General features: G+C 36.8%; 1 protein-coding gene across 3 annotated transcripts in view; it reads left to right on the top strand.

Moving 5' to 3' along the window:
• The window catches only part of FOCAD (focadhesin), a 100,852-nt gene that overhangs the window by 7,057 nt on the left and 66,028 nt on the right, over positions 1–27,767 (top strand). For all 3 annotated transcript variants that reach the window (XM_031610002.2, XM_031610001.2, XM_090132672.1), the window contains 9 exons: positions 1,134–1,208; positions 2,669–2,823; positions 8,345–8,449; positions 12,449–12,550; positions 15,071–15,275; positions 15,812–16,018; positions 16,431–16,518; positions 17,712–17,908; positions 19,071–19,328. In XM_031610002.2, coding sequence (XP_031465862.2) covers positions 1,134–1,208; positions 2,669–2,823; positions 8,345–8,449; positions 12,449–12,550; positions 15,071–15,275; positions 15,812–16,018; positions 16,431–16,518; positions 17,712–17,908; positions 19,071–19,328 — 1,392 coding nt within the window. The remainder of the gene's footprint in view (positions 1–1,133; positions 1,209–2,668; positions 2,824–8,344; positions 8,450–12,448; positions 12,551–15,070; positions 15,276–15,811; positions 16,019–16,430; positions 16,519–17,711; positions 17,909–19,070; positions 19,329–27,767) is intronic.

Genomic DNA, 27,767 nt, shown 5'->3' with positions numbered 1-27,767 from the left:
GTCGGCTCATGTTCAGCCAAGCATCAACCAACACCCCCAGATCCCTTTCCTCTTCACAGTCACCCAGCCACTCATCCCTAAGCCTATAGTGATGCTTTCATTAGCCAGTTCACTCAGAAACCATAGATGGATCTGGTCAGGTCCTATGGACTTGTACATCTTCAGGTTCTTTAGATGGACTCAAACCTGATCTTCACTTACAGTGGGAAAAAGAAAAATAATAGAAGGCTCACTTGTCTCTAAAAAGCTGTGGTAAAGCTCTGGTCTGAGTGGGCAGATTATATGTTGCTGCTCTTTCAATGAAATACTGCACAGAAGCAAAGACCTGACTTAGTTCAGTTTTCTTATTCTATTTCCATAGTACTGAGGTTCTCAGATAAGCTTTTTTGTTCTGTTTTGTGTATGTGTGTGAAGTATGGCAGAGTACATATTGAAACCTTTGAGAAGTGCACTCTTGTAGTCTAGGAAGGTATATAGGTTTATAGTGACACTGTTTCTAGAAATGTGACCTGCTATCTCAGAGTTCATCATATTAGACTAGTGGCCAGCCTTTGAAGGAGTTGCAAATAAATTCTAAAAAGAGAAGAAACCTGGAAACATTTAAAGTATTTTCCTGTATTTTTATACACATAAGGGAAATGTTAATCGTATGGTTTGTGGGTTTTCTTGTTTTTTTTTGTTGTTGTTGTTGTTGTTTCCTAATTTAAAGTAAATTAAGCATTTCTGAGTGTAGGTGTGCTGTCAGGTATGCTAAGGTTGTGAGACCATGTTTATAATCAGTGTTTTCCTAAAGCAGTGCTTCAAAAATTTGCGTGTTTCTTATCTGTGTTCAAGTCTACTTGCTTTCACTAAGTAAGTTCAAGGCTTGCTTTCACTAACTTTTGTAGTAAAGAATATAAAGAAAATAAAGAATATAATAATGGCTAGTGCTGTAAAGTGTGCTGAGGTCTGTACAGTGATGGAGCTGTAGGTCTATTACTGTTGATACATTAAAATGTCTGCAATTCCTGAGTATATGAATAATCCTAATCTTACAGGTAGCTCTGTAAAAAGATGCACTTATTTCTGTTTTTTTGTAGTGGAGAAGAAAAAAATAACATTTGATCTGCATGTGTTTTTTATTTCTCATTTAGGCAGTGGGCCATCTGATTGCTGCAGTACTGAAAGAAAATGCTTCTTCAGAGAAGATCATGCAGGCCTCTCACCAGGTCTGTGCCATTCTTTGACTTCTATCTTCTTTCCCATCTATGGATGCCTACATTTTTCTGTGGATTCTTACTTCCTATATGTGACGTTAATAAATCCTAGAAGTTAAGCATGTTGACACCATGTGTCTGCGTGTACAGGTGATAACTCAGCCTTCAGGGTCAGAAGGTAGAAACCTTAACTCTGCATAATAGCAATATCTCACTCTGCTCAACCAAAGAGAGTTTTGAATTATTTATATTACCAGAAGTGACATGCTGTGTGGCAAGATACTGCCTTTTTGTTAAAAATAAATAAATTACAGCCATTTGGGCATTTCAGAAAGTATACACTTTCACATAGATGTATTGATGTTTTCTTATGTATTAACTATGGAAGAGCTCACATTTATGTTAGAGAGCATGGTGTTAAATCATACTTTTAATTGAGTCAAGCTCAATTAAAATTAACAAAGAGCCATATGCAGTGCTGATGTTTGCAGGTGTCACAGCCGTGTTGGAGAGGTCTTAGGATTTCCTCCATTTTTCCTCTCCAGTGCTAATTTGTACTGAAGTGAGCAGGAAAAAAGAGTGTGGATTTTTCCTTTGTCTGAAGTCCCAAACCCCAAACTAAGAAACCCAAAATCAAACCTGAAAGAAGCTCAGTTTTGATGTGAGGAAATGTTTGAGGTGTGTAGTTTCTCTAATAAACTTTTCCAAATCACTGAGGACGGTCATATTTCTAAGTGGGATTCTATCTTGAGCTAAAACCTGATTTCTCACCTCTGCTACCCCGTGGAAGTACTGAACTTAATCTTAGCAACACTTTCTAAAACACTAGGAAGCAGAAGGTGGCTCCTGTTAACATTACATATGCCCTTTTTTTTTCTTTCTTCTTTTCATAGGAGAATTTTGCAGTATACAGCTGTTTTAAAATGTTTTCCTTTCTCCATTTGGAGAGAGTCAGCAAACGTACTTAGAAATGCAAATGTATCAAAATAAACAGTGGGTTTGATGGACAGATCTTTGTCTTTAACAGCAAATGGAGAGAACGGAAGGCTTCATTTGAAGAATGAAGATGACTTCCTTCTCTGTAAGAAGAGGCAGGCATATAAACAGCTGTCTGCACTACACTGTACTATAGACGCAGTTTGACATAGCAGTTCCTAATGTCTGTAATTATATATTAATATTTCTAAGGAAACTAGAATTGATGTGAGCCTGATCTCACAGGCACAGCAGAAAATCCCATTGTGTCTTACTCTTCTGTACTGAAGGCAGCGTGTCTGGGGACAAGAAACATGAGAGCTATCCTGAAGTAGTCCTTTCCTAGATGAAGAATCTATATTCCAGCTTCCTCTTTGTACTCTCTAAGACTTGAGGAGAAGCTGTTAAGCAGGTTTTTACTTACAAGTGTATTTGAAATGAAAGAAGAAAAATCAATGTCAGCCTTCTTATTGCTTGTCTCGTACTATTAATTTTAGACTCCTGCTCTGAACTTACTCTGGGAGAAGTGCTGCAGTGAGAATGTTGCCTTGAGAACAGCTTGCTCTGAGGGCTTGGTGGCACTTGTTGCAGAGAACCATGCCGAGCTCAGCTATGTTCTTCATGGAGCTGTCAACCTAATTCCCTCAGCAAGGTGATATTTGTTTGTCTCATTTTGTGTCTTTTGTCAACTACTTATCAATCACTGTTTTTTTCCCTTGTAAGCCCTATGGAAGAGAAATGGCTCTGTGAATGACTGTACTCAAACTGATATTCATTCAGGATTGACAGTGCGCTGCCATCCTGCTTCAGGACAGTGTTTTCATTTTGGCAGTCACCATATTGGTTTTGACTCTGAAAGAAGAACTCACAGTCTCTCCCACACATGCAGGTGGACGTTGTTAAAAATTTAAGCTAATGGTCTGAACTGTAATAGCCTCAGAAATCAAGGCACTTCCTGGTTTTGTTCTCTCTGTTATGGGGGGGAAAATGGCAGTAGTTTCTTTAAGAGAAGGGGGAATACCTTCCTAATCTGCCTGTCCAAATAACTGATTGTTCACATGGATCCACCATCATTCTCTGGATAGGTATTAGGAATTGCTGGCTTGTGTTTCCACTTCTGCTAAAGGCGAAATAACTACCTAACTGTGCAGCTATTACCTCTTAGAAAATTCTGCAAATGTAACACTTACATGTTGTGATGTACTTTTGATAAAGGCAGGCAGCACAATATACTGAGAGAATGCAAATCTGGGGAAAAAATCTACAATGTGTAGAACTTAAAAATGAGAAGTCAAATGATGACTTGGAAAGTGTTATCACTCAAGTCATCCAGCCTTATAAAAAACTTTGAGGTACTTTTCTCTCTCTCCCTAGTGTCATTTTTAGCCAAAGCTAAAATGAAGGCTGTTCCAAAAGTAACACCTCCTGTTTTAATTGTGTTGGTCCACAACATCAGAGACAGATGTTGGTGATATGGCAGTAGAGATGGAACCCTCTCACCAGTATTCCATTACGTTTTATTGCCTTGTGACAGATAGCAGCCGAGGGGCAGTCTGACAAAGTGGTGTCTGACATGGAAGTGTGTCTGAAGCAAAGGTGTGGAATCGAATCCCTGCATGCAGAAAAATTGGCACCCACTGACATTCATGAATACTTGCTGAACATTTCTGGAGGCCAAACAGTGGATGTGAGTGCAGTGAGGTAGTGGGTGGTGCCTTTCAGCAGTGGCAACAGTGGCAGTGGGTCACTTTCACTGGTTCAAATCTTTATGAGTGCAGCATGCAGTCTCTTTTTCATTTCTGGAGAAAATGTTGAAAAACGGAGTTTTGTAGCTGAGATCTTTCTCTATCAAAAAGTGTTATTGTGCTCATTGTATCTGTTGTAGTTTCCATGGAAATAAATAGGAGGCATTACTTTCAGAGAGATCTGTGTAACTAGTGCTACATCTGTGATGCATTATGCTGGTAAGCTCAGGGCAGAGGTTGCAGAAACCATGCAATTGAAGATAAGTTTTACACCCCTTCTAAACTCAAGGAATCAATTTTAGGCTGAAGTTTCTCATGATCAGTCTGAGCCCAGGATGAAGTTTAGTTTTGAGTAAACTGCAGTGAAATGATGAAGAAATCACTTGCTTAAAAAAAAAAAAAAAGGACTCAAGTCTTGTGGCTGACTTGCTTAAAGTTGAATTATGCGTAGGATCTTGCTGTGATGATGAGACTCTGTGCTGAGTTTACAATAGTTGGTTATGAATCCCTATGGAATGTTTTGTGAATATGTTCTTACAATGTAAATAATTTCTGCAAACCACTGCACTCAAAAGGATCTGCAGTTTGGGAACAAGGGAGGAATCAGCATTGTTAACAAAGAAGCAAAAGCACCTGTGCTTTAGACACTGGGAATCTGAGCAATGTGACATAAACGATATGGAGAGCTTCATTAGCTGCGGCTTACAGATTAAAAATTATTTAATTCCTGTTCTGCTAAGGATTGCTAAGAGTATCACCAGTATATAGGGAAGTTTAAATTTTCATACTATTTCTGCTTCAGGATAAAAACTACTAGAAGACAGTATTTTAGTCTGAACTGATCTTAAAGACAAAAATAGAGTTAAAGCACTGAAAGGACATGACTCTGCCCCAGTTCCACTCATTCTTAGATTTTTCCACGTGTTAAATCACCACAAATGGTTAGTTGCTATGGTAAGTGCTGGCAAATTATCTAGGAACCATTATACATATATTTTTGACATTTTTTCCTCAAGCTGCCACAGTTCAAACCACATCCTCTACAGACTGCAAAGCAGGATTTAACCTAACCACAGAAGTCCCTGGGTTTAAAATGTCTGTAGCCTCAGGAGCTGATTAAAATGATTGTTTCTCATTGGTTCTTTTTGGTGCTGATGCCTTTTTTTTTTTTCCCTCTCAATTGTTTTAGAGTCTTAGCCTGCTGTTTCTTGTTATTCCCAGCCAAATTTTCATCCAGGTTTGCTCTGGGGCTTTGCACAGCAGTGTGCACAGTGTCTTTAAAAGAAAATAAATGTGAGATTAGCAGCCACAAAGGCACATGGAATTGCTGAGCACATTTCAGTGTTGGATGAAGTTAAGTAAATGTTTTATTGGCAGAGACTACTGACGTTTTGTTCTTTCTTCCTTTCCTTTTGTTATGATGAATTTAGCAGAGGCTTAGCACACCTAATGGTTTTTATTTTGTCAGGTGTATCAAATTTTACATGCTAGGAAAGACATTGTTTGAAATGCATCCATTGCTTATCTGCATAGACTTTTTACATGGTTCTCAGTATTTGCTTATTATTATAGTAAGAAACTATTCATGTCTCTGGTGTATTGTTGTACTGGTCTGTTAGACTCAGAATTCAGGTTTCCTCTGTTGCCTCTAAAGTGTAAGCCTCATGGAGAGTTACATTTGTCTCTGTTTGTTTATACATACTTTCTGGTGTATGTACATAAACTTAAATATGCATACTTAAATATACAGATATATATGTACACATTTTACTTTGTTTTTGACGTTGACTTTCAACTTCCTTTGCTTTGATTCCATAAAATAGCAGTTTTCTGCCAGTATGAATCATCACAGTCCTTTCTATAATAGAAGAGTTAAAACCTGTGGCCAGTATTCAATAATGAATGATCATAAATAACCAGAATATTATATTAAAAACCTATTCAGTAATAAATTATTGTGATCTTTAAGAAACTGTAAGAGGGATTTTTGTGTATTTACATTTTCAGAATGTCCTTATTACCTGAGCAGGAGCGCTGCAGTGAATTCTTGCAGTATGGCATAGCAGCATGCTACTTGAGTTCAGGAACTGAGTGCAAAGACTCAAGCAGGTGTTCTTCCCCCACCTCCTATCAGGGAAATTCAGACCAGCAGTACTGAAATATCCAATCAGTCTAGCCTGTTCTCTTACTGTTTTACTGTTTGCTTTTTTTGCACTGCATAGTTGCTCTGTTGATGCTGGGGATACATCAACAGATTGACCTTTAAATGGCTCAAGCCTTACAGTGCCTTCAAGATCATTTTTCTCTTTCTCCCCATGCCTGTCCAAAGGACTCCCTTCCTCTGTGTGCTAGGCTGGCTGCTTAGGGGTCTGTAGGCCTGCTGCATTCCTTTGTTTTGGTTGCTTGGCAACAGAATTCTGCTGAACCTCCTATTCTTGCCTATGGTTGGATTTCTGTGTTTCAAGAGCCAGGTGTCATCATAGCCACTAATTTTAATGATTACAGGCACATTTTTCAATGGATCCATTTTTGGAAGAAAACAAGCAAGCACAGTATGTTGGTTTTTCAGCACTGCTGCAAAGTGTATAAAAGGCACAGAAGAAGGCATATGCTTCTTTGCCTCTATCTGGAATATGAATCTAAACATTTTCTGGTGGAGGCATCTACTGTTGGAATCTCCATGGGATATTCCCTGGTGTACCTTGCCAGCTTATGGAAGAGTCGTTCTGCAGGATCTTTTTTTTATAAAGATCTGGCAGTTAGAAATGATCTTTATTTGTAATATTTGTCCATTTTCTTTGTTCTGAGTTTTAGGTCTTGATTCCATAATTTTCAGTTTCTTGAATCTTCAGTGAAGCATTCATAAATATCAAGCCTTACTGTTTTTTGGAGGTGTTTTTTTTTTTTGGGGGGGGGGGGGGACTACATCAACCTGTTTTTGATTTTTACATGGGCCTAGCCTGTTTGTGCAAGTTCTTGTCTTTTAAAAGTGCTAATGTAAAGTCTCATTGCTCTTTGACAGAAATTACTTACTTTTGTTCAAACTTCTTGCATCACTTAAAAGTCTAAATTTAGGTTGATTAAACTCAACATTTAGGAAAGTGTTTACGGAGCATACCGCACTCTATGCTTAACGGTTAGTATTAAGTGTCTCAGTTTGCTCATCTGCTGAATGAGAATGGTGTTTTCTGTTTGTACTGTAAGAGGCTTGTGTGAACTTCATGAAATGTGTAACTTCATGTTTCCAGCTGGTCCATTCACTGTTGGAGAACTGGAATTACAGATGAAACAGATTTTTCTGACTTTCTACTGCTAGAAAATAAAGAGGGAAACAATAATAATAAAGAACAATAAAACAACACTAGCTTCTTTTTTTCTGCCCTTATTTCTCACTGTGTGATAGAAGCAACTTGCATTTGTTAGGTGATGATCTTTTATAAAACATATTGTTAATTCCTCCTGTTCATTTTTCTTCAGCTACTGTTTTAGTAATGGAAGCAGTGAACTATATGATAGCATTTTCTTGATGAACCATCAAATAACAGATAATGACTTTTCATCTGTGTCTACATTTTCCCTGTATAAAATGTGATTCTTCAGAATATAGATTGGATTCTGTAAAGAAAAGGTTTGGGTGTGATGTGATGTGGTATGAAAGGTGTGGAATGCTGTGAAAACAAAAACAGAATTTTGAATATCATGCTTTTAAACTCAATCAAGCAGTACCAACCTTTAGATTTGTTACTGTCTTTACTGCACAATTAGAGGACTTCTCTTTCTCCTTATGGTGGACTTTTTTACCTTCATTATCATCATCCCTTGAAAATAGGATAAATCTTAACAGTCAAAAATACTTCTTGTTTCTTGTATTTTCACTGAAAGCAAATTTAAAAGTGTAAGAAGAGGGAAATAAAATAGTTGTATGTAACAATCTCTTGAGATTTAAAGTCAGGATAAACTAGATATCTCAAGCATTTTTTTCTGAAAACCTGTGTTTTAGTGTATTTAGATGCTTTCTTGTGGAGATGAAGAGTAGCCTGAAATTTGTGTACTACACTGAATGTTTACCTGTCCATTTGCATGTAGAGAATCACTAATTTTAGGTTTTAATATTTTAGAATACCAGTGACCATTAAACTGGGGACAAAATTGTGCTATTAAGATCAGGTGGAAAGAAACCATCACAAGTGTCAATTCATACACAAATTATTGCCTGCTATATTGTTTATTTTCTGAAAAATAAAAGACTGAAAACGAAGACATGGGTATACATCCTGCCTAAAACTGCGTAGACAGATATAAAGGGGTCCATAAGGAGAATTCAGTGTTTCTTTAGTGTCAGTTTTATTATTAGGTTCCTCCTTTTTTTGTAAGAATCAAATAACTTGGATCCACACTTGACAGTATTCTACTTCTTTTTGTCAACAGGAATGTGCATGGTTTAATAAAAACTATTTGGAAACTACTGCAAATTCAAGCTACACAACTGGGAAGAGATGGAAATGAGGCTGTTCAGAATTTGTATGGAATCAGGTTAGTTTCAATTTGTTTTAAATAGACTCCTTAAGAACGTTTTGTAATAAGGGTTAATATTGGCATTCAGTCTGTTTACTTGTTTGTTTGTTTGGGTCATTTTGGTCCTGCTAACCAATTTTGATAGAGTAGTGTCTGTGCAAGAGAGTTAACTGCTGCACATTTCTTGAGTGATTCAAGGAACAGCTAGCTGGGTACAGCTGAATCTGGCTTCATTTTTGAGCTCAGCCTTTATTATCTTTATGTGTGCTTATCAGCTATGGTAAGACGTTATTCCAAGTTCACAGCTGTACAGATGCTTAACAACATAAAGCAGTTGTTTTTGAAGAAAGAGTTCTCAGCAGTTACAGTTCTCACAAAACAAATCTTTATTACAATACTGTTATTAATAGAATAATTTGTCACAACCATCTCTGTACATTTTTTAACATGTGTTCTAACAGTCCTTATGGTACAGAGAGGTATGTCCTGAAGTAGTGAGTAGCAAAAAATGAGACGGGAAAAGACTTTTGTGAAATGAGTAATATTATGAGGATATCTGGTAGTCGCAGTATAATTATCAGAGGTGATACCTAGCTACTTTTTTTAACCAAGCTCTGGAAATTCATTCAAAGTCTTAGTTATATTTGAGAATCTCACTCGGATAGATATAGAGTATGAGCTGCTTTCTTTTTGCAAAATACAAGGGAGATAATGCTTTAGTAATAGTTCCAGCAGAACTGATCTTCATCAACTTCAGACAAACTCCTCAGTAACTTAGAACAGCATAGTTGCCGTTTCCCTGAACCAGTAATGCACCCTTGTGGCAAAGAAAGCCCGCAGCAGCCAGGGATGCAATAGGAAGAGTAATGCCAGCAGGCTGACAGAAGCAATCCTTCCCTCTGCTCAGGCATGGTGAGACAGATTTTGGTGCTGTGTCCACTACTTTTTTCAACATAGTCACCACTATTAACTGTGTATTTTTACCAGCCCTCATCAAGAGCCAGCATGCCACACTTGTAAAAATCTGCGGGGCTCTCTGGAATGTGATTTGTCTTTTACTATTGCTGCTGAAATCCACCACCCACTACCTCACTGTGCCAACATCAACTCTCTAGTCTCCATAAGCATCCTGCAAGCGTTGATGGATGTCCGTGGATGCCATTTTTTCTGCATGGAAGAATTCAATTCCATCAATTTCTTCCATAAGCACTTCTATGTCAGATAATGTTTTGTCAGACTGCCCCTCTGCTGCCATCAGTTGCACGGCAACAAAATGTAATGAAATACTGGCAGGAAGGTTCAACCTCTGCTGCCACACCAACATCCACCTCTGGCATTGTGGCCAAATGTAGTAAAAAAGGAGAAATTAATTTTGGAGCAGCCCTTGCATTATATTGTCAACTGTGCAAGAATATACAAAAGTCATCAATGAATAATGAAAAAGTACAGTAATGTTCACAAAAGTTCATGATGCTCAGTCTCTTGGAACATTCATAAAATAATATTACAGGCTAATGGATAGATTTTTTTAAGGCCAATCTGAATTATAAATAATAGAACTACTTACAGTGCATCTTCTTGTCATGATATCATATCTAATTCTTGAAAAGAACTGGGAGAAAATAACCTGTTGTAGTTCGCAGGATTTTGTGTGGTTGTGTATTCTGATTTCATTTAGGAAAGCCTCTGTAGATTGAGAGCTGTGACTCTACACTTCCTTTAAGCAAATCAACCTTGGAAAACTGAGGAGGGTTTGTCTCTGCTGCTGAAGAAAGCAGGAAGTGTTCCTTTTAACCTAGTAAATTGATAGGAACTGCCTCATTTATCACTCAGCTTTGAGATTCCTAATTGTTTCCTTAAGCTGTGTAAGTATCGCTGTCTTTCTGACAAACTGGTACTTCAGGGGTTCACTAAATACCAAATCAAACATGCCATTCAGTATATGTGAAATAATTGATGCAACTTAAATTTAAATCTGGGATGGTCTGAATTTTTATGATGAAGTTGGAACCAGCTATAGCAAGACAGAAGTAGTGAGAAAGTGGTTGTGACTGTGAGTGAAAACTGTACATTCCCATTGGATTAGTTCTCTCTCTTCTCTAGCACAAGGTTGCTTGGTGGTTTTTTCAAGCACTCCCGAAGTTACTGCTGAAGAAAAACTTCTCTGTACGCATCTTTTTCCAAATGCCCATAGCATTATAAAATAGAACTTTTTGGGGTTACATATTTTGATGTTTCATTATTAATTACAGTTAACTATGGAGCTTAACAGGTTTATTTTAACATTGAGCTCTGTGCATGAGAGCACACAAAAGTTGTCCTAAAATCTGTTTTTTATTGGATGATAAGCCATCTTTATTTTGGATTTGGTGTGTCATGTGTGCCAACTTTATGGCATTTTGATTTCAGCATTGTAGGAACATTTTGGTTACTGATGACATAGTTTTCTCGTTAGGAATGGCAATTAAAATATGACAAAGGTATTGAAATAAGCAGATGCTGTAACTCTGTATGTCTATACAGGGCTGTGCTCTTTCAAGGTTCTGGCATAAGTCAGTACTGTTTCTCACCTGCTGCCTGAAAAAACGATTCTTTTCATGGCTTGCTAGACTCCAGTGCTAGATAGGCAACAAATTATCTCTTGAATGCTGCAGTCTTGGAAAGCTTCAAAAGTGCAGCAATAACCTTAGTCTTTGGAATTTCTGTAAACAGATTATAGAAGATTCTTTAACTCCAGTAAAATGTTTAGAGAATCAAGGAAGGTAGACATCTGAAGACCACGTATATAAGTAAACAAATTTTAGATAAATGAATATGGGAATTACCACACCTCCGGCCCAAAAATGAGAACCAGAGCTGTAATGTATACCTACTTCTCAGTTAATACATGTTTTCTGAACACATTGCAAGTAGTCTGTCACAGTGGTCAGTCTCACAGCAGTCCCTGTACTTTGAAGTTACTTATTTTCCTGAACAGAATCACAGATCTAAAGAAAAAAAGATTATTTGAGGAGCAGAGGGAAAATCCAATATGATTTAAAAAAACAAACAAACAAAAAACTTCTGTGCTTGAAGAATTGTTCCAGTAACTGATTTTTTTTCTCAGTGAAAATACATTCTCTTTATATAGACTAAATTTGCCAATTTCAGTTCCCTCCATCTAGTTATTGCTTGCTAGTTTCATCAATCTTACTGTATTGGCACTCACTAGATGACATCTGAAGTATTGTGTTCAGTTTTGGGGCTCCCAGTCCAAAGAAGAAGCAATAAACCTGAGTGAGTTTATTGGAGGGCCTGTGGGATTATCAGAGGGCTGGAGCCCAGAGCACCAACTTTAGCTTGGTTAAGCAGCAAGTCAGATAGAGCTCTTTCAGGCCTTCTGGGTGGTGTAAGTGGCAGTCAGTCATTGATTCTGCAGACTTGGATTGGTGGTAGGAGGTCTGACTGTGAAGAATAGCTGACTCTGATGCCTTGGTGATCTTTTCAAATCAGCAGTTGTCACAAGGCTGGCAATAAAGATGAGGATTGCAGGCTGCTGTGGGACCTTCTAAAAAGAAAAGCTGGTGAAGGCAGTCAGTTGAGAACAGATTTAAAGTGTTCACAAATGGTTGATTTGGTTTAGACACTGAAGATTAGTACCTGTGCTTGAAAGACAGAAGTATGTTGTGGTTCAATATTTTGGGCACATTATGTGATACCTACTGCTAAAGGTGCTGCTACCAACTCAAAACAAGTGACACATCTTAACACTGTTGATTACAGTGATTAAAAAAAAAAAAAAGAAATAGTACTGAGCCAAGAATCTTCAAATTGACATTTTGTTTAATTCTCTTCTCCCAAGGATCCTAGAAAATGTACTACTTTCATGGTGTAAGTCTTGGGAAAGCAGGTAAAGAGGGTTGGTAATACCAGAGTATTAAACTGTCCATTTCTACAGCTGCTTTTATTTTGAACCTAGTAAACTTACACATTTACTTTGTGCATTATAGATCCAAATGTGATTTCTCTGCATTTCAGGAACAATCCTCATCCATTAATCACTGTCCTTGAAAATAGACCTGATTGCTGGCCTGTTCTACTGCAGCAGATAACAGTATTTTTCCATCAGTGTCCGGAGAGGTAAGTAAATGAATAAACTGAAAAGCAGTAAATGTAGGTAACTCGGTTGTCAGCAAAATTTTCTTCTTGAAGTGAACTGCAATTGTAGAGGCTTGTATGTAAGCAATAAAAAGAGTGTCTTTGGAAAAAGATAATTGTGTCATTAAATTTTGTAATTTAAAGTTTAAAAATAGAACAATAAGTAACAATATAATCCATTAAAAATCTGGTTTTAATTTTTTTCTTTACTCACCTATATTGGTAACATATTTGATGATGTGGAGAAATGTGTGCCAAGTTGATTAAAAAATTATTTTGATTATTTATTTTGTAAGCAGAAGATCAAATAAAATTAGTTTAAAAAAAAAGATCCGCATTCTATGCTAGAAATCACAAATACTGTAGTTCAGCTACTCATGGAAGAAGATTACTAATCCCATTAAAAACTGTAATCTCCAGCATGTTATAGCAAGCAGACTTTTAGAGGGATGCAAGAATGATTTGTATTTGCCAAAATTTTGACTATTTAGTCAAAGATGACAATTAATATATCATGGAAACATGGATGATGTAAGATAAGTACAGGAAGCTATATCTCACAGGAAAGGTGAGGTATTTATATATGGTATATGCTTCTTGATTAAAAAAAAAAAAAAGTAAATAAATGGCATAGTGATACATTTAACAAGAAGTAGATATCTAATCTACCAACAGTTTCAACATTCTTTCATGCTTATTTCCAAGGAACTTCTCCAGTAAAACTTAGGTGTAAGATACCAAACAGAGGAGCTGCCTTGCAGGCAAATGTTTTAAATGTTTTTGCAACCATATGCATGCATTTCAGATAAGAAGGATCTCCTTTCTCTCTTGTTCTGGAGGACTCATGTAAACAGATCAGAGTAATATTACAGTGAAACTGACTTCTGTATTCTGCTAATGTAAATAAGTTTATTGATCTTAAAATTCTAGTAGGTCTAGGCTATATGATCAACAGAGAGACATTCAAGTAAAAGTCCAATTTAAATAATCGGAGTATTTTTTAAATATTATTTGCAGACTTGTCTTTCACTCAGCTACTAAATCTGAGACTCATGAAGAGTCTCAACAGAGGTCTGAGTGTGTTTTTTTGCTGGTGTGTTTCAAATTAAACATCTTAAACTTTCTTATTCTGGTGCAAAAATGTCTGTGGACTAGAATTCCAGACTGATAATATATTGATGTAGATTTCTTACTAAGTTGTGCTCAAGCTCTATCAAAGTAGAGTCTTGTTTGTAACTGACATTGATTTTAAGTATATTTGCTAATGTATTGACCATTACAGAATCACAGAATTGTAGGGTTTGGAAGGTACTTGGATCATCAAGTCCAATCTCCTGCTAAATTTGCACAGGAAAGCATACAGATGTAAGACCATGCACCAAGCTGTGTTCAATTGCTAAAAGTTCCTGTCAGTCTGCTTTTCCAAATTATCCAGTTTCCTTTGAAAAAATATGCTCACCAGTGCCTTGAATGCTCTCTTCTGTTTGACATCAGCAATAAATTTGCAGAGTGTACTCTATCTTTTCACTAAATCATTAATGAAGACTAAGGAGCACTGAACCCACTAATTACTCCAGTGGAACACCTTCACTTGACAGCCTGATGATGCAGTTCGCATCACTGATCATTACACTTTGAGCCTAAATGTCTAGCTTGTTTTCCGTCCCCTATCAAATCCACTTACCCAGGTGTATTTTGCCAAATTTCTGGTAGGGAGACAATGGATGACTTTATTAAAGGTCTTGGTAATTAGTCTTATTTGATTGTCTAATAATGTCAGGATCAACTGGCAATCGTAACATGGTCAAACTGAAAGAACTGCTACGTGATGAATTTTTTACCAGGAAGCTGCATTGGTTAAACTAGCTGTTGTTTCCTGTCTAGGATTGTTGCCCAAGCTGGATGGGACTTTGAGCAACACGGTCTAGAGGGAGGTGTCCCTGCCTATAGCAGTGGAGTTGGAACTAGATGATCTTTTAGGTCCCTTCCAACCTAAACTATTCTATGATTCTAAGAACTGAGAAGGAACAGATAGCTCTTTTTAGTTGAAAACAGATTTAATAATTAAAAAAGGATAATTCTGAATAATGTTTCCAAGTACTGTTTCATTATGGTGCAGCAAGTCTCATATTGTTCACCACAGAAAGTACATTTCTTGAATTGAGGAAAAGTAGAATAAAATGAGGAGTATCTTAATGTACAAGTATATATCAAATCATATTCCTGAGTGAATACTTAGTCTCTTACAAATGTGTTTCATTGTATGGTTGCTAGATAAGATCTCATGATAGTACTTTGTGATAGTAAATCATGTAGGGTTTTTTCTTTTTTTTTGTTTTGTTTGGTGAAAGCTAATAATGTTTTTCTTAATGCCTTTCTGTTAATTGTATCCTGTGAATTACTGCAGACCCAGGGAATGTAACCTTACTTGGGTTTTCCTTGGAATTTGTTCAGTTTATGGTAGGAAGTACTCTTGGCAAACTTATTTTTTTTGAACTGCAGGGCACAGAGTTCATGTGTTGCTATAATGGCTCCATTTCTAAGATACCTGTACTGTGAACCATCTCAGTTACGGGAATATGCTGAACTGCGAATGGGCTTACTTAGGATTTTACTTCAGCCACATGGTCCAAAGCATAAAGAAGCACCCTGTGTTCTGGAGCATCATATTCTTCAGCTCCTGTGTGATTTGATTCCACACCTTCAGGTAAAGTTGTTGCCAGACCCCAACAGCAATGAGAGTGTTGTTACTGACTTTCAAGTGAACAAATACAGCACTATCTTCCATTTTCTGTAGACCTGGTTCTGCATGGTAGTAAATACTGCTACCATTTCTTTTGAGATGTACATTAAAATCTTAGTTACATTATAGAGGAAGTAGCCTAGAAATATCTGATTGAAGAATATTTCTGTAAAAATAATATTTCCTTGCTGTATGAAATCCCTATACAATTTATTTGGCTGATAGGACCTCAAGAACTGAGTTAATTTTCTACTGCATTTGAAGAACAAGGGATTTTTCTCATCAGTCACTTTAGGACCTTAAATTCTTAAGTTCATCTGTTGATGTTGTAGATAAGATCTTTTATTAAAGATTCTTGATTTTTGTTCTCTAAAGCCTTACTAATAACTGCAATGAAAAGACTGTAGAGCTAATACAACTAATTTTAAAATTGAAGGAATTCTGCATAAATAAGGAAGGACACTTAAACTGGGATGTGTTTTTCAACTACCTCTCTATAGGTTAAAGACTTGCCACAAGTTACAGAAGCCTTGTTTTTTCTTCAAGAGCTATTCCTCAGCTTGTTGCGCTTTCCTGTGTTTTGGAAAGTTCAATTATCCCAATTTTGTCTGCAACTGATATGCTTCTGTGAAGTGTGTTTAAATGTAACAGGAGAATGTTCATCTCTGATCTCCATAATAGAGGACAACTTTGAGCTCTTACAAGAGGTAAGAGTTGATTTTTGTGGAGGGAAATAGACATGTTAAATTTAAAGGATGTCATGCTAAAGGCAGGATGTCAAGACTTTGATATATGGCATTCATCTTTGAGTGACCAGTGTTGTTTGGAAAGCTTATTTTTTTTTTCTTTGTTAAAAACCTTCTGAAGGAAAAAAAAAGAACTGATTCTGTGTATATAAGCTAACCTTTAAACATAGGGATTGGTTTAAACTGAGTACTGTGTTGTAGTTACTCACTTAAAATACTTACTGTATGCTATTTTTATTCTTAATTGCATATTCTGTATCACTGCGTTCATTACAAGGCAATAAGAAACTCCTTAGAGAATTATGGTTGCTTTTCTTGTTTGTCCCCTTGAAAAACAAAGATAACTTGAACCTTTTTCATTTTTTCCCTGTAGATGTTTCCAGTGGAACAGTGTGTAATTGGACTAGCACTTCTGCTGCTGCAAACACCAGAAAGTCAACAGAAGTCTATCTTGAGTCTAGGTAAGGTTCTTCTGAAAGAAGAATCCACGCATTTAAGACTGTATATTTATTTTTGTTTTGTGAAAATATGCTCTGCACTCCCCTGCATTTAGGTTGAAGTGTGAAATATTTTATATAAACAGGATTTTCCCTTGATTTGAAAAGTAAAATACGATCTGATGGCTCAATTTTTCCCACTACATTGACTTTTTCCATGAATGTTACTGTATTCAATCCCTTTTTATTGAAGCATATTTGTTTCATTTTTAAGTCAATAAGAGGATATTTTCAGGATATTTTCAGAGGAGATTAATACATTCTGAATGGTTTATTTTGATAGATCTTAAGAGAGTAGGCCTGGTAATCTTCTTAATGTTTGAGCTTTTGACTAACAGTTTTGATTAATTGAGTTATTAGAGTAAAAGTGAGGAACTACCCTACCTTCCATTATTAAATTTTGTGCAGCTATCAAGTGCTTTACTATAAAGAACAGAAGAGTAGGGTCTCTAAGTAGAATGTTCTACCGAAAATAAAAGGGATTCTCCCTTTTATGCCTCCTTTATTATTACATTGGCCCACAGCACAGTAGTGGATGTTAGTGGTGTGGTAGTAGAGACTGAACCTTCCCAACAATATTCCATTACATTTTGTTGCTTTGTTACAGAGGGGCAGTCAAAATAGAAATTGAACAAAATAGCATCTGATATGGAAATGTGTATGGAGGAAAGGGGTGGAATTGATTTTTTCCATGCAGAAAAAAATGATATCTGTTGACATGCATCGGTGCTTGCTGGATGTTTATGGAGACCAAACCACTGTGTGGGTATGAACACAGTGAGGCAGTGGGTAGTGCCTTTCAACAGTGGTGACAGCAACTGTGGGTCACCTCTGCTGGTGCAGATTTGTATGAGTGTGGCATGCAGGCTCTTTTCATTGCTGGTGAAAATGCAGAGCTAATGGTGGTGACTACGTTGAAAAATGTTTGTGCTGAAAAAGTATTTGCTCTATCTAATAGTGTTGTTGTGCTCTTTGTATCTGTTGTAGTTTCCATGGAAATGAATAGGCAGCATTACTATGCACTTTGTAATTCTTGAAAGTGCTACTTTGTTTGACCAGCCTGTTTCCTAGAAATGTTTGTATCATGCAAAAATACAAACAATTTTAGTTCTTTTTTCCCAAGCTGATTATCTTTTTGTCCCCATTATCTTTAATAGCCTACAAGCTCCTTTCCTCTTCGGAAAACATTTCAGCCACAGCCCTTGTTTTGGTGATGCCTCTGCTACAAATCTTATCTTCTTCATCAATTGGAGACTGCTTACAGGAGGGTGATTCTGGAACTACTAGGCAGCAACTGGCTACAGATCTTTTGGAAATATTAAAGAAGGAAGATGTAAAGAATAAAAAGGAATTGGTAATATTCTGAGTGCCCAAGAAATGTATTAATTTATCTTTAAATTAAATGTTATTTCACAAGCTATCCAAAGTGTGGAGGCATTATGCTTCCCATTACTGAAGAAAAGCATCATTAAAATAAAGCTCTGCAGTTTTACAGAGAACTGCGGTTGCCACTCAGAATCTTGTTTTCCCTGTGATGTGTGAGCCTGTCCCACTGGGGTCTGAACTCTATTTCTAATTTAAATTTGGAGACTTCTTTTCAAATTCTTTGAGACTTGCTTTTTATATAAGTGTTCTTCATTTAATTACTACATGTCAGTTACTGTCTTGATAATAATCAAGATTTCTGAAAATTTTGTGTTATCTAAGGAAGCAGAATTATAAGGACAAAGATGCTTTGTCTTGGATTTCTTTTAATGAAGAACTTTGAACAGATGCATTCTATATAATTAAGACATTATTTTGCAGGAGCTTTATATTTATTATTGGTATATGCAATTTAATATAACATACATATAAGTACATTTCTCTATATAAGTAGCCTTTTTTTATGTGTGTACTGTATGTATATATATGTCTTTATGTATACATATAAGTAAATTAAATAGCCCAAGTCAGGAGAATTTCTCACTTGTGTTTTACTGCTTTTCTGCTTCTAATCTTCATCTACCATGATGACAACTGTAGAACATGAATTCTGAGAAATGAAACAGTTACAGCAAAAAATAAGTGTAGAGTAAGATTAACAGAAAATATGTTTTCTTTTTAGTGAGTGCAGTGAAAAGTATGAGAATTTTCTTAAAATATTTAAATATTTATATAATGTACATGTCATGGTGAGGAACATAAGCTTTTAATGTACTCCACTTTTATTGTGTACGTTTTCATGAGGACGTAGCACTGCAGTTACCTACAGAAACAGGAGTGATGGATTCCAAATAAAGGGGAAATTCTTGAGTAGAGTATTAACACATTCAGTCATCCTAAATTCAAGAATTAATGTAAGGGATTGTAAAGAAATGTATTGTGGCTGATTAATTACACTTATTATGTTTGGATCCTCAGTAAAAGATTTGTTTCAGATGATAGAACTGAATAACTTACTCTTTTTTCTTTGCTCTTTCGTGATGTTTTACTTGTTCACTTGAAAATTGTTTGTATGTTTCATTTGTTTTCAGATGTCCTGTAAACTCCTATTCCCCATAACCACCACTTATTGTTCATTATATACTACTTGGAAGATTTTAGAGCTGATGAAAGAAAAGTCAGCAGTTACTGACTGGTTATCTTCAGTGAGGTCACTGCTGCCTGTTACAACTCAAGTCCCTACCCACATTTTTCTGCTTCTGGCTTATCTATTGATCCAAGAAAAGGGAGACAATCTTCGTGATGTACTGCAGACTACTACAGAGATAGCCAAAGCTGATTGTTCTCAGGTAAAAACTTAGTATTATTGTCTTTTCTTACAGGAATTGGGGTGGATTCCCCATCTCAAGAGGTTCAAGTCTGCCACAGCTTCTTGCTCTCAGGTCCAACCAGTCATGAAACAAGCATGTGCTCCCAGTAGGTACACACACAGGGCACATGTGTACATCACATATCTGTGGCTGTATGTATATAATGTAGACACACTGTGCACTCTCACGAACTTCAGCAGCACTAGTGGCTTTATTTTGCTCCCCTTTCCTTATTGGCTGTCAGCTAATAAGGAATACATGTATACGTATGTGTAGCATGGCTATTTCCAGCAGCAGGGCTCAGACTCACAGGTACATGTAGCTGACCTCTGGATCCATCTCCCCAGTTGCTGGCATCTGGACATAAGAGCCTGTGTGGCTGCAGCTCAATTACAGTTGCTGGTACAGACTGCCTTCCAACCAAGCGCACTACCCTGGCAATACACGCATGTATACATGTGTATCTTCAGCCATGCTCTTAATACATGCATGTTCATACCCATATACTTGACACACGCAGCTCTCCAGACCACTCCTAGTCTGTCTGGCTTTTCAACTTGTAGAATTATTGCTGTGTACAGTAACATGTGCATTATGCCTCTGTGTTAGGGTGTTTTAAGGAAAAGAAACCTGCTTTATTTAGTGAAATTACCTCATGAGGATGGAATAAAACACCAACAAGTTGAAGAAAGGCTACTGAAAGTGTTTCTGGCTTTTGAAGGATCTTCATGTTACAGGAGGACCATCAAGTCACTTGTGATGTCTGTTGTATTACTTCTTAAAAATATCTCCATAGTCAGTACAGTCTTAGTCTCATTCGCTATTGAATCCAAGTCAGATTTATGCAGTATGCTTATGTTTCTGCGTAACTTAGGTAAATGCGGACATATGGGTTTTTAGTGTAGATAAGTAGGTAGATTAGGAATCGCCAATCAGAAATAATCATCTTGTAAAATGAAAAAAAAATGTAGGTAAGGGAGAAGTATTGTTTTGATTGTCAGATATACCATAAGGACAAGTTTTATTTGCTTAAGTTTTCTAATCACTTTCTTTTTCAAATAGCTTTCATAGTTCTGTAGCACAAAAGTTGTAAAAAGTTACAGCTTATGAGTATGCACTTAATGCCTTAGGGCACCAAGAACTGCAGGTCTGAGATGTGCTTGTTATTGAACATGTACTGAAGTGCTGTGCTAAAACAGAATCACTATACAGTGCTTTTGGAGATACCTGTAATTCCTAAGCTGGAGATGGTTTTTTAACTTGATGCCAGCTTCATCTTCTTTGGATTGCTCATTAATAACTTTCTTATATATGTCTTGTAAATTCTCTGTCAAGCTCTCCTTTGTTTTGTTGTTTTCTTGTATGCATGTGTTTCATATACAGCAGGATTGAAACAGATTTGGGAGCATGTGATTTCTTCATTTTTTTTCTACCATTGTTTGAACTTCTTTGCATTTTTTAACTTGTATCAAATTTATAGCATTATACTACTTCTGTGTTGTAATTAATTTTGCTGGGCACTAATTATCTTATTTCAGGGCTTACAAGTTAATAATTTTTTGTGTCATGACCTTTGAAATTTAGTAACTTTAAAGACTGATTTTTTGTCTGTTTTGGTTTTTTTTTGTGTTTGATCCTATTTGAAAAGTAATTTTGACTCCTGTACAGACACATACTAACAGATTAAAAGGTCTGTTTTTCAGTCTGGAAAAAATTGCAGGCTTTTGCTGTGGAATTACTCACCAGAACTGTGAGCATTATGTGGGAATAGAAGAATGTGTGGAATGTATTTATTTACATGAGCTGTAAGATCACCACTGTGGTGGGGAGAAAAAAATAAATAAATTGTATTTAAATCCTAGCTAAACCAACTAAAAGCCTTTGGATGTATTGTTCTGCAGAGTAGCTGGGTTTCCAAGAAGTGATTAACCTCCAAATACGTTTAACTCATGGCATTTCCCTCTGCAGCTTGAAGAAACAAACACGATCATTTAAAGGGACTAATTAAAAAAGGAAGGTTTATGTGGCATTTTAAAATGTTTTGTTGTGGTGTCTGTAGCTATAGCATTGACTTTTCTTTTTCGTTTGAAAGTAAACAATGGATGCAGCATATTAGCCAGAGGTAAAGTTAAAATTGTATACTAGTAACTCCAACACAGTTGTGACACTTCCAACCACAAGTAGCCGTCAATTACATTGAAAAAGGTTATTGGCTAATCTGCTGTTTTAGTATACAAGTGTAGTATGTGAATTAATTAGGGAGATGTTTAGCTTCCTTCATTTTATTGTATTTTGGAGTTCCTGTTTTGTCCTGTACATACTGCTGTTATTAAACTAATGCTAGCAAGGTAGTATTTCATCTTAATGAATATAAAGATGGATGCAGATTCAAAATATTGTTGTACAAAGCCTGAATCTCAACCTGCAAAACTGCATAGTTAATGCTTACAATTCAAAATAGGAATGGAATCTAGCTGTTAGTTTTATTTTTGAAATATTTGTTTGTGTGCTTGGTATACTCCTTAACTCATGCATAGAAGAGTTGCCCTGGAATACAAGTCTGAAGTGGATATAAAAAGCTTGCTGCAAGGTAGGCCTGATTCCTCAAAGTTAAGTACCAGGCAGAAAAGTACTAAATGAAGTAGTTAATTGCTTTTTTTTTTTTTTTCCCCTTTGTTTTTCCCTTCCTTCCCTCTCTCCTTCCTTTCCTTCTTCCCTCCCTCCCTCTCTCCCTTCCCTCCTTCCTCCCTTCCTTTCTCCATTTCATGATTCTTTCTTATAATGATTGCTACTTTCTTTCATAAGGATGGATTCTTTCTGTAAAAGTACAGATGTAAAATCCTTCTGTTGTAGCCTTGTACTTTTTCATTCTAGAGGGGCAGCTCAGTAACATGAAACAGAATAATTAAAAAACAAGAAAAAAAAGGGTAATTACAAAGCACACAAGCAAATCAGTATTTTATAGCACTGTTCTCAGAGCAAAAGATTTTTTCTCAGACAACTATAGCAGGAACATACCTGAAGCTGGTTTTTGCTGTTCTGTGTAATGATTGACTTCCTTGTAATTTGTCATAGTTTTGGTGGTGGTTTTTTTTGTTTGTTCGTTTTTGTTTTTGTTTTTTTGCCTCTTTATTTAAATGAAAATACCAATTCTACATATTATTTAAAAAATTGTAGTGGAACATACTGAATCACAAAGGCTCTGTCTATGATAGGAAGAAATATGTAGTTTTTTACAGTAGTAAAATTCCAAGTAACTTATTTAAAGAGTGCAGTTTCCTAAATGATAGTAGTGTTGCTTCTGGTCACTAGGTAGAATAGCATGCCAGTGTTTTCTGATTGAGGATGGTGTCAAGCTCATTCACTGAGTTGTTGCTTAATTGTTTTCAATCAAGCAGAAATCCTCAGGACTTCTAAGCCTTTCTTAATAGGTGGCTTTGCATGTTGTAAGTGAGAATATTAAGAATGGATTTTCTGTGGTGGAAGGTTTAAATTATGTTCTTAGAAGTGCAGGTTAGTTTTCTGGAGGATGTAGTTTTATCTGAGTCATCCAGTTCACAGTTATAAGAGGGCTTTGTACATTACCGAATTACAGAATGCTTGAGGTCAGAAGACCTCTGGAGTTCATCTGGTCCAACAAACCTCCTTAAGCAGAGCCACATAGTACAGCTTGCCCGGGGCTGTGCCAGTATGTCTTTTGAGTATTCAAATGCATGGAATCTTCACAGCTTCTCTAGGTAACCTATGTCAGTGCTCAGTTAGCCTTGCAGTGAAAAAAACTGTTTCTTGTTCTTTAGACAAAGCTTCCTGCGTTTCAGTTTGTGCCTGCTGCTTCTTGTCCTGTCATTGGGCACCATTAAAATAGACCTGGCTCCATTTTCATTGCATCCTCCTTTCAGGAATTCATATACATTGATGTAGTCCGCTTTCAGCCTTTACTTCCCTAGGCTACTATTTGTGCAAGCTTTCTCAGCCTTTCTGCATGTAAAGGATATTCCAGTCTCTTAAATCTGTGGCATTTCACTGTACTCTCTCCAGTATGGAACAGGACCATAGGATCATTTAGGTTGGAAAAAAACTTCAGTCCAACCATGAACTCGACCTCTACCAAGTCCCATCACTAAACCACATCCCTTAATGCCATATCCACACAACTGTGAAATACCTCCCCGGATGGGTGCTCCACTGCTTCCCTGAGCAGCCTGTTCTAGTGCTTGACAACCTTCTCTGTGAATATTCTCCTAATATCCAATCTCTGAACTTCCCTGGTGCATCTTGAGGCTGTTTCCTCACATTTTATCACTTGCAATCCAAGAAAAGAGACTGATACCCTCCTTTCTGCTACCTCCTTTCAGGTCATCTTAGAGAGCAATGAAGTCTTCTGTTAGCCTTCTTTCACCTCAGCCATTCAGAAAGACATAGACAGACTCAAGCAGTGTGTTCAAGTGGAACTTCATGGGATTCAACAAATACAAGTGCAAAGTCTTGCCATATGGGTAGTGGCAGCCCGCACAATCAGTACAAGTGGGGGGATGTAAGAATAGAGTGCAAGCCTGCTGAAAAGGATTTGCAAGGTACTGGTGGATGGCAAGCTGGACATGAGCCAGCACTGTGTCCTCATGGCCCAGAAAACCATCTGTATTCCAGGTCACATCAAAAGAGGTGTGGTCAGCAGATTTAAGGGAGGAGACCCTGCCCGTTTGCTCTGCATTAGTGAGACTTTCCTGAAGTATTGCATCCAGATGTGGAGTTCTCAGCACAGGGGTGACCTGTTGGACCTGTTGGAGCATGTCCAGAGAAGGGCCACAAAAATGATGCAAGGGATGGAATACTTCCTCTGTGATGACAAGCTGATAGAGCTGGGGTTGTTCAGTCGGGAGAAGAGAAGACCCCAGGATGACCTGAAAGCAGCCTTTCAATGTCTATAGGGGGCTCTCTGAGAAAGAAGGGGACGGACTCTTTAGCAGGATCTGCTGTAGTGGGGCAAGGGTAAATGGTTTCAAACTAAAGGAGTGGAGATTTAGATTGGGTATAACGAAAAAGACTTTTACAGTGAAGGTAGTGAGGCATTGGAACAAGTTGCCAAGTGAGATAGTGGATGCTTTGTTCCTAGAGATAGTCAAAGCAAGGCTGGACCAGGCTCTGACCAACCTGATTAGGCTGTCGATGTCCCTGTTCATTGCAGGGGGGTTGGGCTGGATGACCTCTAAAGGTGTTTTCCAAACCTTAGGATTCTGTGATTCTTTCGAGCTGTGGTGACCTAGAACTAAGAGGCCTTTCATAGTGGTGAAAAAGTCCTTCCTGGCACTGGAAAAAACAGCTTCTGCCCCGATGCAATTATAAGGGGTAGTTGAAACTTCATCATATTTTTTTATTTCCTTAATGATCAGCAGAAATCCATATGAATTAGAAATTGTTTAAAATGCAAAACTTAAGCCATCATTTGTTGATTGCCTCTAGACGCGTCACATTTCACTTCCTATCAGGGACTGCAAGTGATGAGCTCTGGACTTAGAAATACTTTACTGAAAAATAGGTTAAGTATTCAGATGTTTTTTTAATAGTATTATGTAAAGCAATCAGAATAATTAGTAATACAGCTGCTGTTCTGCTGGAAAATATTTGGAAAGTCAGAGAGAAGAATACTTTGGTATTTCCCTTCTCAGTCCTTAGTTATATTTGGGTCTCCTTGGCTGCACTTTCTGGAGTTAGCACTATCTGCAGCCATACCACATTCTAAATATATATATATATATTTATATTGTTCTAAAGGATCTTAATGCTTTTCAAAGTGGAACCTTGGAACCTATGATCTGGCTTAGTTGAACTTGGGATTACCTGGTATCTGTCCTGACCCTGACAGTTATTTTAGTTCTGTTTTTGCTCAGTGAGTCCACAGAGTCACTGCTATACTGCACTGCAATGAAAGGTTATGTTGTTTCTTGTAGGTGTAGTGGTCTCCTAAGGCAGGAGGAATTTTCTTTTTCTCACAGTTGAAATATTTAATGTAGTGGGAGAAAGAAGTTAAATTCATGTACAGAAGGAATAATTGATATTCTGATAAAGGAAACTGCAAGGACTATGTGGTGACAACTGTCAGTACATGGTGAAAGAGTGCTTCAGGTACTGCTATAATTTGTTTCTGTTTTATTCCACTCCATATAAATGATGGTTTATAAGGAATGGGGAAAGTAAGTGGTAGAAGAGTGCTTAGAATGCTTTTGTATTAAGAGAAAAGCTAATCACAACAAAATAGTGAAGAATTTTGAGTTTTCCTTTTCTTGGGCACTTGCCAAGAGATACTGTGAAAGGTAACATGAAGCATAGTAATTTGGCCATTCTGAATAGCAGAGAGTCAGAGGTAAGAAGTAAGATGAAGAGATAAGCTGTTAATCAAAGTTAAACAGCCACCTTTATTAACTTGAATCTGTTCATTTGGTATTAACACTTGAGCATCCAGTTTAAGTGCAAATGTGAAACGTAAAAAAAGGCCTAATAAAGTAAATACAGATATACTATGAATTCCACATCTTTGATTCATGATCAAAAAAACTTAGACAAACAGACCTCAGAGTTTAAGATTGCAAAAGGTAAATGAAGTGTTTACAGGACTGAATAAAAAAAATGTGAGCTTTGCAGACAACCTGTGGAATACCTACTATACTACAGCAGGATATATAAAAGTGCACAGAGAGGATCATAATATAAAAATAACTGTGTGTTGCTTTTCTTATTGGTGGTTTTTATTTTTTTTAAGTGGTCAGTGTAATTTGTAATACTGTTGCTAGTGATATTCTGTTTTGTGGCTTAGGTGATTAGTTTTGATAGCTATGAATAATGAATGGAAAAGCCACAAGTGATTGCAAAATTAGAAAAATTGTGTTTCAAGACAAAATGGAGTCAGAAAAGGAAAATGTGTATTTAGAATGTTATCCATTGTTTTCACAAATGGGTCCACTGCTACATGAGCAGAGTTCACAAACAGAATCTCCATTGTCCCACTGGATATTGTTTTTATATGGAGTCCATGATCTCAGGAATAAATTAATGGAGAAACAGTGCTAGGCTTAAAAATAGTATATAAGTTCTTTTATAGTCATTATTCCAGTTATGCCATATTTTTGTTTTACCTTACACTTTCTATGAAGCCTACAGAGGACTTCTGTGTATGTATCTCCTCCTTACTCACTAAGTGGAAGCATGAAATCCTTTTTGTGATGCATGATGAGGCTCTGGGCAGACTGGTCTAATGGTTGGCGACTCTGCCTATAGCAGGGGGGGGTGAAACTAGATGATTATTCTGGTCCTTTTCAACGCAGGTGATTCTGAGATTATGATGAGCAGTTGTATTAGATCTGGGTCTAGCTCATTCATTTTGGAGTCATGGTCTGAAATACTGGAAGAAAGTCCAAAAATCTTTTTAAAAGCTTGATGAATTAAAAGTAGTATGTTGGCTTTTAAACTAAATCACTGCAAAGGCTGCACTGACACATGCTGTTTATTAAATACTTAAATACAGTCTTTCTAATCAGATGAATTTTCTTGTTGTTTAAAAACACCAAAATTACAGTGTGTGCTACCCACTACAATGCAGGAGAAGAAATTAAATCTTCTCACTGAGAGGTTACTGGTGAATAGTAACACAAGTTTGATTAATATTATTAATGACATTCTAAAGGACGTTTATTCTTTCATGGTCTTTCAATGGCTGGAATGAAACAATGTAGGAAAGTCAATCTAAGGATGCATTATTTCATTTACATTTTTATTCAGAAGGAGACAATGTTTAAGAATGTGTTGAAATGGTTTGGGCTTGCTCATATGGTACTCATATGGTCTGATTATGTTATCTTCAGACAGTATGTGTTAGGGAATTATCATGTTGTAGTCTGATCTTATGGACAGATTCTTCGTTGTCAAAGCTGATTGATTAAGATCCTGGTGGAGTACATGTAATGTTTCAAAACCTAGCATGTCTTCTTAAAAAGTGCTTCTGTTTTTTGAGAAGGATATTTTTGCAGCCTTTATTATTAAAAATCTATCTTCATTTGTGCACTGAAATGAATGAACCAGTTTTTCAGATGTGTGTATTGTTCAATATTTTTGTCCTGTGCCCTGGAGCAAGAAATACCAGTGTGCTGAATGCTGCTGAAAACCTAGTCACTGCACTATCTTGCCTGCTGGAGAACTTAACTGGTGTTGCCTCCTTACTAAAGTTCAGCCCTGCATGGTCCAGAAATAAAAAATGGAATTATGTCACTTTGCAGTGACATAATTTGTGCCTTTTTGGTTCGCTTTTTCTGAGTTGCCAGCAATGATCTCTTAATGTCAAAAGTGACTTGAAAGAGCCCTCCAAGATTGGTGTTAAACCAAAGAATCTGAGGCATGAGTTAAGTGATACTCTGTTTTTAGCATATA

Source organism: Phasianus colchicus, chromosome Z (assembly GCF_987193195.1).
Source record: "Phasianus colchicus chromosome Z, bPhaCol1.hap1.1, whole genome shotgun sequence".
Taxonomy (NCBI): Eukaryota; Metazoa; Chordata; class Aves; order Galliformes; family Phasianidae; genus Phasianus; species Phasianus colchicus.
Note: the sequence above shows the minus strand (reverse complement) of the source record. Positions and strands in the feature narration are given on the sequence as shown.